Genomic DNA, 16693 nt, shown 5'->3' on the forward strand with positions numbered 1-16693 from the left:
TCCAAAGCCTGCTCCGAATGATCAAAAGGAAACAAGATCCTGTCATTGGTGCAAGAAACCTGGCCACTTGAAGAGAGATTGCTATGCTTGGAAGAGGAAGCAGCAAGAAAGTGGTGAAAAAGGTGTGAATTCTATCGAGGAAGTAGTTGAATCAGAACTTCCAGTGGCACTGAATGTTACAGACAAGAAGGAGGATGGATCTTGGATTATGGACTCGGGTTGTAGCTTCCATATGAGTCATAATCAGTTTTGGTTTGAAGAGTTAAGGGAAGCATCAGGTTCTGTTGTCCTGGGAAATAATCAAGTGTGTGCAATTAAGGGAATTGGCACTATCAGATTGAAAGTTGGAGATAATTGTCATATACTACTGACTTCAGTGAGATACATTCCAGAAATCAAGAGGAACTTGATATCTTTGGGGTCTCTTGAGAGAAGAGGATGCAGATTTGTGTCTGAGGCTGGAGTAATGACTATCAGTAAAGCAGGAAAAACACTGATGAAAGCAGAAAGGAGGGGAAACCTATATTATATGACAGCAACTGTTCAAAGAAATGCAGAGAATGGGACACATGTTCTTGTTACTGAAAGCATGGGGTTGTGGCACTCTAGACTTGGCCATCCAGCCATTGGGACTATGAAAGAAATGGTGAAGAAGGGACTTATTCAATGTGATGAGACAGAAGATGATGATTCAGTTAGGTGTGAAGAATGTATATTGGGAAAGGCAACGAAATTGAGCTATCCAAAGGCCATTCACACATCCACAAAGCCACTAGATTATGCTCACAGTGACTTGTGGGGTCCATCTCAAGTTAAATCAATTGGAGGTGGAAGATACTACATGAGCATCATAGATGATTATTCAAGAAAGATATGGATATTGATATTGAGGGAGAAGTCAGAAGCATTCACTAAATTCAGAGAATGGTGTCTAGAAGTGGAGGCAGAAAAGAACACCACTTTGGGTTGTTTGAGAACAGACAATGGTCTGGAATACCTGTCAAAAGAATTTGATGTTTTCTGTAAATTGAGAGGAATTAAGAGACATAGAACTGTCCCTCTCAATCCACAACAAAATGGTGTGGCAGAGAGAGCAAACCGCACTATTTTGGAGAGAACAAGATGCATGTTAATATCTTCTGGTTTGGAGAAGCGGTTTTGGGCAGAAGCAGCTTCTACAGGAGTTGTATTGATGAATAAATGCCCCACCTCAAGTCTAAATGGAGATGTGCCTGACAACAGATGGTATGGTAGGAAATGCAGTTATGAGCACTTGAGGATTTTTGGCTGCAAGGCTTTTGCACATGTTAAGCAAGGTAAGCTTGAGCCAAGAGCTATAAAATGCATCATGTTAGGCTATCAGCCTGGAGTAAAGGGCTATAGACTATGGAGCATTGAGCCAAGAAATGAGAAAATTGTCATTTCAAGAGATGTTGTGTTCTGGGAAATTGATATGCCTTTCAAGAAAAGGCAAGATGTGGCTGTAAGACTGAATAGTTCTGAGATCACTGAGTTTGAGGTGGAGAACCAAGGAGTCCAGACATCTGAGCAGATTGGAGAAGCTGATGCATCTGAGAATCTGCATACACCTCAACCAGCTCATCAGACTAACCCTGAGATTGAAAACAGCTGGAAGTTAGCTCGAGATAGAGCTAGGAGGAATCTGAAACCATCAAGAAAATATTCTGATGCAGAGTATCTATTTTTCTGCTTGATAGCTGCTGAGGAAGTAGATTACTCTGAACCTAGCACCTATGAGGAGGCAGAAAACAGCAGGGATTGGGAAAAATGGATGAAGGCAATGATTGATGAAATTGATTCCCTATTGAAGAATGGAACTTGGGTGCTGGTGGAAAGGCCTGATGGAAGGAAGATAGTGAGCTGCAAGTGGATTTTCAAAAGAAAAATAGAGGGCGCAGAGGGTGAAAAGGTGAGGCATAAGGCTAGGTTGGTTGCAAGGGGTTTTACACAAGAATATGGTGTTGACTATGATGAAGTGTTTTCTCCTGTAGTCAAACATACTTCAATCAGAGTTCTTCTAGCAATAGTGGCTAAGAAGAACTGGGAATTGGAATAATTAGATGTAAAAACAGCTTTTCTACATGGTGAGCTAAAGGAGACTATATATATGGATCAACCTAAAGGCTTTGTGAAGCATGGAGATGAGAACAAGGTATGCTTGCTGAAGAGAAGCATTTATGGCCTGAAACAAGCCAGCCGGCAGTGGCACATGAAGTTCAACCAACATATGGTGAAATCTGGTTTTCTGAGATCATCCTATGATGAATGTGTATATATCAAGAGTGTAGGTGGAGTTGCAGTTGCTTACTTACTCTTGTATGTGGATGATATGTTGCTAGCTGGAACAAATATGATTGAAGTCCAGAAAGTGAAAGATGATCTCAGCAAGGCTTTTGAAATAAAGGATTTGGGACCTGCTAGAAGGATCTTGGGGATGTCTGTTGTGAGAAGAAGAGAGAGCAGACAGATATGGCTGAATCAAGCTGAGTATGTGTCCAAACTATTGAAGAAATTCAAGATGGATGGTACCAAGAAGGTGGCTGTACCAATGGGACAACACTACAAGCTGACAACAGAGCAAAGTCCAAAATCAGAGGCTGAGGAGAAAGAGATGCAGAGAATACCATATGCTAACATCATTGGTAGCATAATGTATGCCATAATTTGTACCCGGCCAGATGTTGCTCAAGCTATATCAGTGACAAGCAGGTATATGACCAGCTATGGAAAAGAACACTGGTCCGCATTAAAGTGGTTGATGAGATACTTGAAAGGAGCCACTGATTATGGGATCTTGTTTGATGGTGGAGCTGAATATACAGGAGATGCATTGATGGGGTGGAGTGACTCAGATTTTGCTGGGAATCTGGACACAAGAAGATCCCAATCAGGGTATCTATTTACACTCTATGGTTCAATTGTAAGCTGGAAGAGTGGTTTACAATCTGTGGTTGCGTTGTCCACCACAGAGGCTGAGTTTATGGCACTAACATCAGCTGTCAAGGAAAGCTCATGGCTGAGAGGAATGTTGGGGGACTTTGGAATAATTCAAGAGTCTGTAAGCATAGGATGTGACAACAATAGTGCACTATGCTTGGCTAAACATCAGGTGTATCATGAGAGGAGCAAACACATTGATGTGCGTCTACACTTCATTCGGGAAAGGATTGAAGATGGAGAAATAAGGATATTCAAGGTCGACACAGCAGATAATCCGGCAGATATGTTGACAAAGCCGATACCAAGAGCAAAGCTGGAGTCGTGCATGAATTTCATAAACCTTAAGAAGGTCAGCTGATTGGCAGTGTTATCATCAAGGTGGAGTTTGTAAATTGGGTGATGAATTCACTGCAAATCGAGCTGGATCAAATGAGAATCTATCTGGCGAGCTGAAACCCTTCAGGAGCCATCGGATTGCGAGATCATGGGAGATTGAATTCTGACCGTTCGATGCTTTCGACCGTTAGCTAGTTTAGTTTTAAATAGCAGTTAGTTTGTTGTTTTGTAGCTCGCTCGGCAATTTCATTCCATTCAATATAAAATTTCTTTTCTCCAAAATTACTCTCTCAATACTCTCCGATCAAACACACATACATTCAAGATTCACACACACAAAAGTTTACAATAAAAAATTTAAATTATTTTTTAAAATGCATGAAAAATTTAAAAAATATATTAATTTTATAAAACAGCGCATCTCAGCCGCCTCAGTTACGAAAACGGCGTAAGCTAGGCTATGCCCAGATTTATTAGAAAGCCCAATCAGCTTAGCCCGACTTGAATTGGGTTGGGTCTACCTACTCAAAAACTCTCATAGCTCAATCTATTAAAATAATTTTAATTGTATGAAAATTTGAAAGTGTTCATATATTAAAAATGTAATCAATTATACACCCTCTGTTCTTCCACAAGTGAAATGATCCTTTTGGACATCAAATTTAAAAAATGATGTTTGAAAGAGTTAGGTGAAGATAGAATAAAATAGAGACATGAAAAAAAGATTATAATAGAAGAATAAATAAAGTAAGATTGAGTAAAATATTGTTTTTTTCATAAAGAGTTAAAGCAGAGAGAGTAAAATGTGTATTCCCTTCGTCCAGATTTAAGAAATTGATATTACTTATTTTGGATGGAACGAAGGGAATACGTATTTTAGATTTAAGAAATTGATATTAAAAGAGTTAAAGTAGAGAGCGTAAAATATGAGATATAGAAAAGTAGAGAAATAAGAAGAGAATAAAGTAAGAGATGATTTTTTGCTAAAAAAAGGAATTACTCTCTTATAGTGGGACATCCCAAAAAAGAATATGACTCGCTTATCTTGGGACGGAGGGAGTACTACTCCCTCCATCATACAACATGAGTTACTCTTGTTACGGACACAAATTTTAAGAAAAATAAAGAATAGTTAGTTGGTTGGAAAATTTAGTGAAATATGAGACTCAGTTTTTTATATTAATTTTATAATAAAATGTGAGTGAAGTCAGTTAGTGGAATGTAGAACCTACTTACTATTTATGGTAAAAAAGTGAAATGTGACTCTTATTGTGGGATGAACCGAAATAGCAAAATGTGGACTATTATGGGACGGAGGGAGTATATAAATTTGTTAACAAATTTTGCTGCAGATAGTTAAAACTTAAAAAGTTAAAACCCATCCTTAATTTCTATGATACATAGATTTTTTTTTCTATATGCAATTCCACTTAAAAACAATTGGTCATAAAATTAAAAGTCTTAAAAAAACGTCATTAGTCACATGTGAAATGTCAGAAGCAATGACTTGCTATAATACAAGCGTAACTACATCTAAACTTAACTACTACGTGTGTTTCCTAATTATATGATTTATATCTTCTTCACATGCAAATATTGGATGAACCATCGCCTTCAAAATGGAGAACATTACACGACAGTTTATTACAATTGTTTTATAATAATGTACGATTCAAATTAACTATTAAAAAACATTTTTTTTCAGCAACAACGACGACAGTCTTGTGTGATTTCAATAATAAAAAATGGCGGCGTTGCAGTTGATGGACCGCATTTAATTAAATTACACATTTTCAAGTCTTCTAAGTTGTCTATAATTTATATTTTATCTAACATATTACATATTTTCAAGTCTTCTAAGTTGTCTATAATTTATATTTTATCTAACTTACAAAATAAATAGAAGTCGGCTGGAGCCCATGCCAGCTTTTGATTTCTTTGTACACAGGGATTATTTTTCCAATTTTTTTTAATCTAAAACACCTATTGTGGACCGGGGTTTAGGCAGACCCCCAACCCGTGAATAAGATCAAAAAGTAATGTTCCAAAACATGATCCTAGCCCAAAAGTGACTAGGATCCAAAACAAGAACATGAAAATGTAAACCAGAGGTCCCACAAGTCGGGATCCTCCATGCTATCAAAAATAAACTATGAACGAAATAAACAAAAGGGAGAAACAAATATATAGTAATGCAAACTACCATGTGAACAAGGTCACTTCACATCTCTACGTCGGAAACGAAAGTTAGGATATCCCAGCTGATCGATCCTAACAAGCGCCTTCAGATACCGAAGCGCAGAGACTAAATCATAGTATGTCAGGGCATGGGTTAGAACCCCCCTACCTGCCAGAAAGTCGGCAGCACGGTTTCCTTCTCTGTAGATATGTGAGAATCAAACTTGCAGCTGAGAAGTCATACTTCAGATCAAAGCCATATGATGTCTAAGATCCGCAGAGCCAAGCTGTCCAGATGACAACAAGGTAACCAAAGCCGCTGAGTCCAGCTCTATCCAAATATGTGTAGAAAGCCCCATAGCCATCTCCAAACCCCGAATCAGAGCCAAAAGCTCCGCCTTAAAGCTCGAAGAAGCAGCTACCGGAGAGTAGAAGGCCCGCAGAAGGCCTCCATCAGAACCACGAACCAATCCTCCCCCCCCGCCTCCAATGTCGATGTAGAGAAGGCTCCATCAGTGTTTAGTTTCACCCAAGGAGCATTAGGGGGATGCCATAGGACCTTGAGCGACCGCAGAACACGCTGTCTGGGAGAAGAAGGCATGAAATCAACCGACGGCGAACATCCCCTCCAATGAATTGGGTTGATCCTGCCGGCCAGCACAAACACGTACAAGTGACCTGCCAAATAACATGAGAGTGACGAAAAGAACGACTGCCATGCTTGCAGCCGTTCCTCTCCGTCCAAAGAAACCATACAATCAAACAGGGAAAAAGAAAACTAATATGCATAGCGGGAGCCCTCTGGAAAGAGGACCTCCGGTAGTGACCTAGTCTAAGTGCAATATCAGGGCTCATGTGAATCGGTGTGTGCGAGGAAGGAAACCAGGAATCGAAATACTCTCATGCAGAAATCACCGACTGAATCGAAAGAAAGACATGACTGAAGGACTCAATAGAAGGAGACCGACAACACTGACACCTAGACGCTAACTCAATCCCCCTCCTCTGCAACTTCTCATCCACCGGCAGCCTACCAAACAACAACCTCCAAATGAACACCGAGATGGTAGGGGTTAACCATCCATTCCAAATCAGCCAAAAAATCTCACGCTTCGACATTCTCGTCCGGATGCTCTCCCAGGCTGAGGTCACAGAGAACTCACCATGGATAGTCAGACTCCACCGCCTCACATCCTTCGCCCCCAACTCGATCGGCGTGGCTCTGAACTGGTCGATCACATCGAGAGGTACGTCAAACCTGAAAGACAAACTATGCAGCATATCCTCATCCCATGCGTGCTCATGCCAGTATGATGCAACGGCCTGGGATTGAGGAGGATCATATCCCGGGACGCATAGACTCTGGATGGGGCTAGCCCCAAGCCAGACATCATCCCAGAAGTTGATCTTACCCTCACCCAAGGACCAACAAATATAATCATGCATGAATGAACAAATACAATGCAAACGACGCCAAGTAGGACTATCATGTGATGAACAATGAAATGTATGCAAATGACAAGGAAGGATAATGTACTTCTGGATCATGAACTGAGCCTAGAGAGAATCCTGAGCAAGAAGTCTCCACCAGAGCTTGAACCCAAAAGCCACTGCGACTTCCCTGAACCGGCGAATGCCCAAACCACCCTCATCAAACGGCAGACAGATATGTCTCCATGAGATCCAGTGCAGCTTCCTCTTCTCCCCTACTGTGCCCCAGAAATATCTAGCCAGGATCTGCTCCAACTCATCCAGAAAGCCAAGCAGAGGGTTCATGACCTGTAAGATGTGCAGGGGGATGGCAGATAACGTGCTCTTAATCAGAGCAAGGCGACCCCCAAAAGCAAGGTGTCGGTGAGACCAACTGTGGATCCTGTCCATCAGCTTCTGCTTAAGGGGCAAAAGATGGTCTGTTCTCCTCGCCCCTTGGAAAATCGGCACCCCCAAGTATGTGAAAGGCATCACCCTTCTCTGAAATCTTCCAACCTCCTCCACAATGTCAGCAAACTCCATGTACTTATCCACCAAGTAGAAATGTGTCTTCCCATTCTTCACCATCTGATCAGACACGGCTATATAGTGATCCGAGCATCCCACCAACTTCTCAACCGCCTCTCTGTGAGCTCTCGAGAAAATGATGATGTCATCCGCATATGAGAGGTGAGTAATAACTGGTGTCTTCCTGCGACATCTGTAAACCATCTTGTTATCCCCCTTGATAAGTCTATCTAGACATCTCGAGAGGTAGTCTGCCGCTAGCACAAAGAGAGAAGGCGATAACAGATCCCCTGCCTCAACCCCCTGGAAGACTGGAAGAAGCCTGCCGGACCACCGTTCACCAAGACAGAGAACCAACACGACGAGATGCATCTACTAACCATACCCACCCAGGCAGGTGAGAATCCCATCTTCTCCAAGACCTTCAACAAGAAAGGCCACTGCACTCTGCCATATGCCTTCGCCATATCTAGCTTGAGAGCCAGATTAGGCGATCTCCCTTTGCTCGAAAGGTCCTTCCCCAGGTCATGGATCAGCTCCTGAGCCAGCAGGGCATTATCACTCAGCAGGCGGCCCTTGATGAACCCACTCTGATTTGGCGCAATGACAAGAGGGGGCAAAAGTGCTAGTCTCGAAGCTAAGATTTTTGTGATGATCTTGTTCATGACATTGCAGAGGCTGATCGGTCTGTAATCCCCCACGTGACCGGATTAGGTTTCTTCGGTATGAGAATGATCATGGTCGTCGTGACGCTCCGAAGCTTGAACGCCCCACTGAAGAAGTCCCCAAGGGCTGCAATCACATCACTCCCCATAGTGTCCCAGCAGTGCTGAAAGAAAAACAAAGTAAACCCATCCGGTCTGGACACACTATCTCCACTGATACCAAACAACGCGTCCCTAACCTCCTTCTCCTGCGGCAACGAACACAAGGCCTCCAGGTCTACCGAGTCTGGCAGGCTATGGATAAGAGACAAATCTGGCTGCGCAAGATCCCCCACATCCGATGTCAAGAGCTGCTGGAAGAAGGCAGCCGCCGACTCCCTGATCTCTGTCTCCTCGGTCAGAACCTGCCCCCTACCTCAATCGTGTGTATCCTTGACTTCACCGTCTTCTACTTGACCCAACCATGGAAGAACTTAGAGTTCCTCTCTCCATGTGCAGCCCATCTAACCCGCCCCTTCTGCCTCCAATAATCTTCTTCCATCTTAGTCGTGACGATGAGCTCTGCAGAGACTCTACTAAGGCCGGCTCTATGTGCTGATGTCAGGTCGCTATCAAATAAGGTCTAGGCTTCTAGAATTGCCTCCTCTGCATCCTTTAGGTTCTGGAGGATGTTGCCAAACACCTCTTTGTTCCAGACCTTTAGGAACTTCTTAATCCTGATAAGCTTGAGCTGGAGGTTCATCATGCCATTGTATCCTGTCTCTGCCTCCCAGACTCTGGCGATCTCGCTCCTAAATGTCTCGTGCCTCACCCACATATTCTGAAATCTGAAAGTCGGCCTCGTGGTCTGGGTAGAGAACTGGCATCTCACCAGCAGTGGGGCGTGATCAAAACTAAATCTTGCCAAATGTGTCACCCTGGTCGTCGCGAACACCGATGTCCAATGCTCCCCAATCAAGATGCGATCCAATCTCTCCCAAAGACCCGGTCCGTGCCACGTAAAGATCGGCACATTTATGTTGACTACTTTCAGTTGGAAATTATTTTTCTCTAGTATTGTGATATTAAATTTTATGATAGTTATTCAACACTGATTTTTCCACGAATGCAAGTCTAAAATAACGAACTTTTAATAATAGAGTTTGGATGAATATCACATTCCCTTTGCTAGAAGGGTGGGGATATCAATTCATGACCACTAGATCTTGTGGGAAAAACTCCACTTTGGAGTGATTCAATAATGGTTGATGTATCCCACTTGAGAGATATAGTACCTAATGAATTAAATGAATAAAGAAAATATCTTTTTCCCCCTTAAAAGAATAGTGGATACTCCAGTGCAACTAAGACGTTTCTTTTGGACACATGATTTAAGAAAATGGTGTTTAAAGAGTTAAGTGTAAAGATATTAAAGTACGAATGAAAAATAATGTACAAAAATCAAGAAAAATATAAACTAGAAGAGTGTATAAAGTAATACTGAGTAATGGTGTTATTTATTTGCCAAAAAAAGAAATAACTCACATAAGAAGAAACATCTCGAAAAAATTACTAGTAGTTTATAGTGGGACGGAAGAGGTATTTATTATATTCAAATTTTCTATATTTTGTCTATTTTTCATAAATAAATTTTGATATACATATAAATATCTAGTAGTGAACTTGTATTTATTAATATTAGTATATTTTATGATAATAAAATATTTTATTTTAAGAAAATATTGTAATTCCTCTGTTAGCAATTAGGAGTCTATAAGTTTGACACTTGTTTTAAAAAATATAAAGGAAAATGGATTGAAAATGATTATTGAATTTTGATGCATGTGTGAGCCCTCTTGCGTGCAGTAGGCTAAGTTAATTATCCTTTACTTGTTTTCTAGTTTTAAAAATATCATTTCAATTATTTTGTTTGTGTCAAATTCTATCCCCTTATATAGACTGTTCGGTTTGTAAGATTATATCTTATTATTAAATATATATTGTGGTTGGCTCATAAGATTGAATATCACAGCTTAATTCTAGATGGATAGTCATGAGATAATTAGTCATAGTTTTACAAAATGTGAGTGAAATAAGTTAGTGAAATATGAAGCTTACTAATCATTTAAAATAAAGGTAAACCAAACTCCTAATGGCAGATTGATCGATACTGGCAATCATTTAAAATAAAGGTAAACCAAACTCCTAATGGCAGATTGATCGATACTAGCAAACCAAAACTTTTAGTTGCGGACGGAAGGTGGGAGTATTTGTTTTGGAATTGGAGCTCTACATAGATCTCTAGAGAAAATATTAGGTTTATAATTATAAAAAACTATAAAATTTATCACAATTAAATACTATAAATCTAACACCAAGATTTAATATTATCGACTTCCCTTATAATTTCTATTGTAGGCTAGGGGTTAAATTACAATAATTAAACGTCTGCGGTCAATGTCCACTATAAAAAAAGGTTTGCAGTCAAATATATAGGGTTTTCCTGGAAAAAATAATTGATAAATGATCATATATTCAGTCAATTCAAAACAACACATTGGAATATGAATTTGTAGCTAAGCTGAGGCATGTACAGTTTGATTTAGTTATGTCGGTTAAAGTTAATTTCTCAATTCAGGTTTGGCGCAGTAGTTGAGCCCAATCTACTAATTGAATATCCCTAATTATTAGGGTAAGTCTGCAATGAACTTCCAATAACATAACACTAATTGAATATCCCTAATCACGTTGATATTGTCATGTTGGTTTGGCAGGATATGTCATTTATGTCCAATAATTTATCTCTTACATATTAGAAATGAGCCACTCACCCCTTAAAAGGCCTCATAAGGGGGAGGGTTATCCACACTTATATAGATTAGATGGGATCTTCACCAAGTCGATGTGGGATAGAATTTAGAGAATTTAATACGCCCCCTCACGTGTGGGCCGGAAAGGACATCGGTCTTCCATCACGTGGGTAGGCAATGCAAGAGAAACCATCATCGATGTGGGCCGGAAAGGACATCGGTCTTCCACTCGTGAGGTAGATAAGAGATAAAGAGAGAACCATCATCGACTTGGACCCGCTCTGATACCATATTAGAAATGAGCCACTCACCCCTTAAAAGGCCTCATAAGGGGAGGTTATCCACACTTATATAGATTAGATGAGATCTTCACCAAGTCGATGTGGGATAGAATTTAGAGAATTTAACATTACACTCCATTTAAAAGAGTTTTGTTTTGTGGTCGACAATTTTCCTATCAATTTACCGGTTAGTTTGGTAACTTTTGGTTGGCAGAATTCTACCATAAATTAATACTCTCTCCGTTTGTCATTAAATATTCCATTTTTTCTTTTTCGTCCGTCTGCCAATAAATATCTTATTTCACTTTTACTCTTTTTGATAAGTAACCTTCATATTCCACTAACTCATTCTACTCACATTTTATTATAAAATCAATATATAAAAGGGAAATTGGTCCCTAAAACCATGAACTTTGCCTAAAATTTGGTATTTCTTGAAATTGGTCTATCACAAACTTTGCATTTTGTTTGGTATTTCTCACGGCATGTCTATTACTATATTTGACTAACTTACGAGACTTTTTTTTATCATACTTGACACAATTACTCAACGTAGTTTCAGCGTGAATTTTTATCCTACATATTATGAACTTAAAAAGTGATTTAAAATATCATAAAACGTATCACGGTTGCCTACGTAAAATAAGATTTTGATGAATATATCTTATTTTAGTGAGTTTGGGAAATACCAAACAAAATGCAAAGTTTGTGATATTATAGACCAATTTCAAAGTTCATGGGAAATACCAAATTTTAAGCAAAATTCATGATTTTAGAGTCCAATTTCCCTATATAAAAGTATGACCTACATTGCACTAACTTTTTTTTCCCTATTTTCTTTCATAAAGTCAAACAATTTTTTAAGAGCCGCACCGATCAAAATATGGGACATTTATTAGCGGACGGGGGAGTAATTAATTATTGTTTTAAAATTTATTTATCTATACAATTAATTTTTTTATTAGTAAAAAAATAAGAATCTCAAAATGAAAAAAAGTTGTGTAATACAGTACTTTTTAAATATTTATTCACTATATTTTCTTAACCATCATATCCCTAGTTCCATGTACAATTTTTTAGAATTTTATTATAATTAGTACAAAATACTAGTAATATCTATTCCTAAATGTATGCTCCGTTACAGTTCTGATCCAAAACAACTTTTGTATTTCAACATTATAAATTGATCTATTTTATAGCCTACAACGTGATGGGTTCGTTAACTTTAAACGGTAAACTCAATTTGACACAATTAGTCAATTAAATTGGTTATCAATATTCTAGTTTCGATAGATTGACCCTCAACATCATAATTTTACTTTACTTTAATTTTTTTTGCAACATATTTGAATAACTTTTATAAAATATAGTACAAATTATTTTGTAAATAAATTATACAGCATATTTAATTATGAATGCGAAAAGAATCGAATGAACGAGGCGAGGGGGAAAAGATAATCTTAAATCATGTCGCATTCATAAAGTTCTCCACATATACGCATAGTTTAGCTACATTCCTTAATTTGTTGATTATCTGGATTTGTTGTACTTATCATGCAGGAAGTGTACAGATTAAAGTTGTAATTTATTTTTGAAAAGTTCAAATAAGTGAAATTCTACATTCGTTCAATTCGTTAGATCATATTCTCAACATTTTCGATATTCGTTCTATTCGTTTCTAAATTAGACTGAGTTTATACCAAAATTACCAAGTCCACTTAGCTTTGTATAATTTGATTGAGTTCATATTAGGATAACAAAGTCTAGTAAGCTTGGCATGAATTGACAATTTTTTACCAGGATTACTGAGTTTGAAAAATAGACTGATTGTCACCTTCATCCACAATTCAGCTACTACATAGTTTAGCATTTAAAAAGAGGCAAGCTCATGATTTTAAAATATTTGTAATGGTAAAAGATAGTACTGCATCTTTTTAAGTTGGCACAAGCTAGGTTGGCTGTGCGCACAATAAAAAAAGGTAGTACTGAATTATTTATAAAAACTAGTACTATTAATTTACACTTGGTAGCAGTAGTGATGTCAATTAAAATAATTACAAAACTGCTGAAATATATAATCTGTCTACAACGAAAAAGAATGACGATAATCTAATCATGTAACATAACACCACTATAAATGTAAAAATGGAACAAATAAATTTATTTAATAAAAGTATGAGAGTGATTATTTGTGTGCACAAAACATAAGGTTGGCACCTGAACATTATTTAAAAAACTCTCCCAACTTGAGGGGTCAGAGTTTTACAGAGCAATATTTCCCCATATTTACATTACATTACATGAGATATCAAACACTAAAATCTCTGAGGATATCAATTGCTGCTGTGTGGTTGCATTCAGGCACCATTCTATGTCCTTCTTTGACCAAATTAAGATCACAAGTTGTTGATTAGATGAAGACTGTCCTTTGCTCCACCAATCAGTGACACAACCGTCGCCGCAATGTGTTTAGGACTCAGCCCGGCTTCTTCGATTTGATCCGTCTGCGCCCCGTGATCAATGTACCTGTCCGGGAGCACCATTGGCCTCCACTGCAATACCCAAAAACAAAAATATTAGAATTAATTATATTCAGTATTAGTCCCCAGGCAGTTGAGTCGTAGTAAATGGCAGTGTTTTTACCTTAAGGCTTCCGTCTAGAAGTCCGTTGAGGGACAAGAAATGAGAGATATGTGCGCTGAATCCGCCAATCGATCCCTCTTCAACAGTGATGAGAACCTCGTGCTCCTGCACTAGCTTCTTGATCAGCTCCCCATCGAGTGGCTTACAAAATCTCGCATCTGCTACTGTGACAGACATGCCATGCTCGTTAAGAAGGTTAGCCGCTGCCAAACAGTTTTGCACTATAGTACCAAATCCGAGGATGGCAACTCTGGACCCTTCCCTTAAAATCCTTCCCTTTCCGACCTGTAATTGACAAAATAATAAAACCATATTTATTAAATAACGCTATTAAATGAAGAAGCTATGTAAAATGCTATACCGTATACCGTAGTACCTGTAGAGGAGTTCCTTTGTTGTTAGGCGGGAGAGGCGCGCCGATACCGTTTCCCCTGGGATATCTGACGCAGCTGGGGCGGTCGTCGATGGTGGCGGCGGTGGCGATCATGTGCATGAGCTCGAGCTCGTCGGAGGGCGCCATGACGACCATGTTGGGCAGGCAGGCCATGTAGGTGGTGTCGAAGGCGCCACAGTGGGTGGGGCCGTCGGCCCCCACCACTCCCGCCCGGTCCATCATGAACCGGACGGGGAGCTTTTGAAGATCTACGTCGTGAACCACCTGATCGTACCCCCTCTGCAGGAAGGAGGAGTAGATGGTGCAGAAGGGCTTCAGCCCTTCAGTTGCCATCCCGGCTGCGAACGTCACAGCGTGCTGCTCTGCTATCCCCACGTCGAAGCACCTGTCCGGGAACCGCTTCTGGAAGTAGTTGAGCCCCGTGCCGCCCCCCATTGCTGCGTGGATCGCCACGATCTTGTCGTCTACCTCTGCTTCTGCGACCAGAGACTCCGCGAAGTATTGAGTGTAGGATTTGGTGTTAGATTTGGCTTTGATCTGTTTCCCAGTTTTGGGATCAAACTTGACCACTCCATGCATCTTGTCTGCAGCAACTTCTGCAGGAGGATAGCCTTTTCCCTTCTCAGTGATGATGTGGATGAGGACAGGCCCTGGCGCTGGCATTTCCTTGACCTTGTTGAATATGTATACCAGATCTTCAATGTTGTGGCCGTCGACCGGGCCGATGTAGTAGATCCCGAGCTCCTCGAAGAGCGAGGCCCCGGGCTTCCCCATCATCCCCTTCATGTAGGTGTCCACCTTTGATGCAATCTCATGTGCCTGCTCTCCCATCTGCTTCGTCACGCCCTGTTCCATTTCCATGTTTATTAGTTACTTTATATCTGGAATGATACTGAATTTACACTGATCAATCTACCTTTGCTGCTTCACGGAGCTGGCGGAACTTCCTGCTGGCTTGAAGACGGGTGAGGGCTTTGCTGAGGGCTCCGACGGGGGGAGCAGGGCCGTCGATGGTGGCCGTGGGCAGGGAGACCTGCTTGTTGTCATTCAAGACTATGATGAGGTTCGAATCGAGGAATCCCGCGTTGTTGAGCGCCTCGTACGCCTGGCCCGCGGTCATGGCGCCGTCTCCAATGACTGATATCACATGGTTGTCCTTGTGTAGCAAGTCCCTCCCCACGGCCATGCCTAAACCAGCAGAGATGCTGGTTGAGCTGTGGCCGGCTCCGAAGGCGTCGTGGGCGCTCTCGTCGCGTTTAGGGAATCCGGCTAGGCCGAAGGTTTGTCGAATGGTGTGCATTCTGGACCTCCTCCCGGTGAGGATCTTGTGCGGGTACGCCTGGTGTCCAACATCCCAGATGATTTTATCATCTGGGGTGTTGAACACGTGATGCAGCGCGACGGTGAGCTCCGACACGCCTAAGCTTGAGCTCAGATGCCCGCCCGTTTTCGACACCGAGTACACTATCTCCTCCCTCAGCTCATCCGCCAGTCTCTCCAGCTCCTGCCAAGGAAAAACGTTAATCACGTGTTTTCGAGGTTGTGGTTGCATTAATATATTTTAAATTCGTATCGTATGTACTCAAATTAATGAATTATTATTACCTCGACGGACAGGTTTTTCATGTGAATTGGATAGTTGATGGTATCCAAAATCGGCGTAGGAGGCTTCTCTCCCGTGAAATTGAGAGATCTCGTTTTCTGCCTCGCCAAGCCATCTCCGCTCGCAACTACGTCGCTCGTGTTGTCGTGTTGAAGCGCTGCCACGACCGCGAACTGGAAAAAAATAAAAACATAAGTTATTAAACAAAAGGATTGGATCAATTAATCTTATAAATTAATATCATCACTTAAAAACCTTATGCTTTTTGAGGGGGAGAGCTGCAGCAGAGCGAGATAACAAGGTGGAGGAATCATCAGAGTGGAGCAAAGGCAAGAAACTGCTGTTGAGAACTCCACAAGAAGATGCCATCTCTCTTTCTCTTTGTGTGTATCTCTTTCTAGGAGAGTTGAGAGAGGGAGAGAGAGAGAGAGAGGTTTAATTATTTGGAGGAGAAGTAGTTGGTGCTGGGCATAAGAAGGTGGATTAATTGTTGTAGCAATTTATAGGAAAAAAGTAATCAGGGAGGGGTAGATAAAAGACGCGACTTCTCAAGGAGAAAATGCCAAATTAGCCTGCCAACTTTGGCTTCGTTGGTCAAGAAAAATTAAATTATAATTAAAAACACTTGCCGTTTGGACTAGAACATTTTCAAATAATACTCTACTACAATAAATTAAGAGTGGTATTACTATTTACTACTACTAGTGATGTAAATTATATTATAATTGAGATAACGAGTTTGAATTTTTATAACTAACGCACTCTCTATGTGTGTGTCCTTCATGATTTTCGTAATTTATAATATACATATAGGGTTATACTAAAATGACAACCAAAATTAATTA

General features: G+C 40.4%; 2 protein-coding genes across 2 annotated transcripts; both read right to left on the bottom strand.

Annotated features, from left to right (window-relative positions):
- Positions 1-7730: 7730 nt before the first annotated feature.
- Positions 7731-8138, bottom strand: LOC121789732. Its single transcript, XM_042188111.1, has one exon. It carries the CDS (start codon positions 8136-8138, stop codon positions 7731-7733), a length of 408 nt encoding a protein of 135 aa, XP_042044045.1.
- A 5208-nt stretch (positions 8139-13346) lies between these two features.
- On the bottom strand, positions 13347-16335 carry LOC121789733 (probable 1-deoxy-D-xylulose-5-phosphate synthase 2, chloroplastic). Its single transcript, XM_042188112.1, has 6 exons — positions 16104-16335; positions 15851-16021; positions 15162-15749; positions 14228-15091; positions 13852-14136; positions 13347-13760 (listed from the first exon to the last, which is right to left on the bottom strand). The coding sequence occupies exons 1-6, from the start codon at positions 16215-16217 to the stop codon at positions 13605-13607; spliced, it is 2178 nt and encodes a 725-aa protein (XP_042044046.1). The 5' UTR covers positions 16218-16335; the 3' UTR covers positions 13347-13604.
- Between the last annotated feature and the right edge of the window lie 358 nt (positions 16336-16693).

Source organism: Salvia splendens, unplaced genomic scaffold, assembly GCF_004379255.2.
Source record: "Salvia splendens isolate huo1 unplaced genomic scaffold, SspV2 ctg32, whole genome shotgun sequence".
In the NCBI taxonomy this organism is placed as follows: Eukaryota; Viridiplantae; Streptophyta; class Magnoliopsida; order Lamiales; family Lamiaceae; genus Salvia; species Salvia splendens.

What these genes read in the sequence shown, in the direction of transcription:
- LOC121789732 (XM_042188111.1), bottom strand. Translation starts at nt 8,138, where the DNA reads ATGAACAAGATCATCACAAAAATCTTAGCTTCGAGACTAGCACTTTTG.
- LOC121789733 (XM_042188112.1), bottom strand. Translation starts at nt 16,217, where the DNA reads ATGGCATCTTCTTGTGGAGTTCTCAACAGCAGTTTCTTGCCTTTGCTC. An exon ending in AGCTCCGTGAAGCAGCAAAG is followed by an intron (nt 15,092 to 15,161) that starts GTAGATTGATCA and finishes GAAATGGAACAG; the next exon opens with GGCGTGACGAAGCAGATGGG. An exon ending in ACAAAGGAACTCCTCTACAG is followed by an intron (nt 14,137 to 14,227) that starts GTACTACGGTAT and finishes TGTCAATTACAG; the next exon opens with GTCGGAAAGGGAAGGATTTT.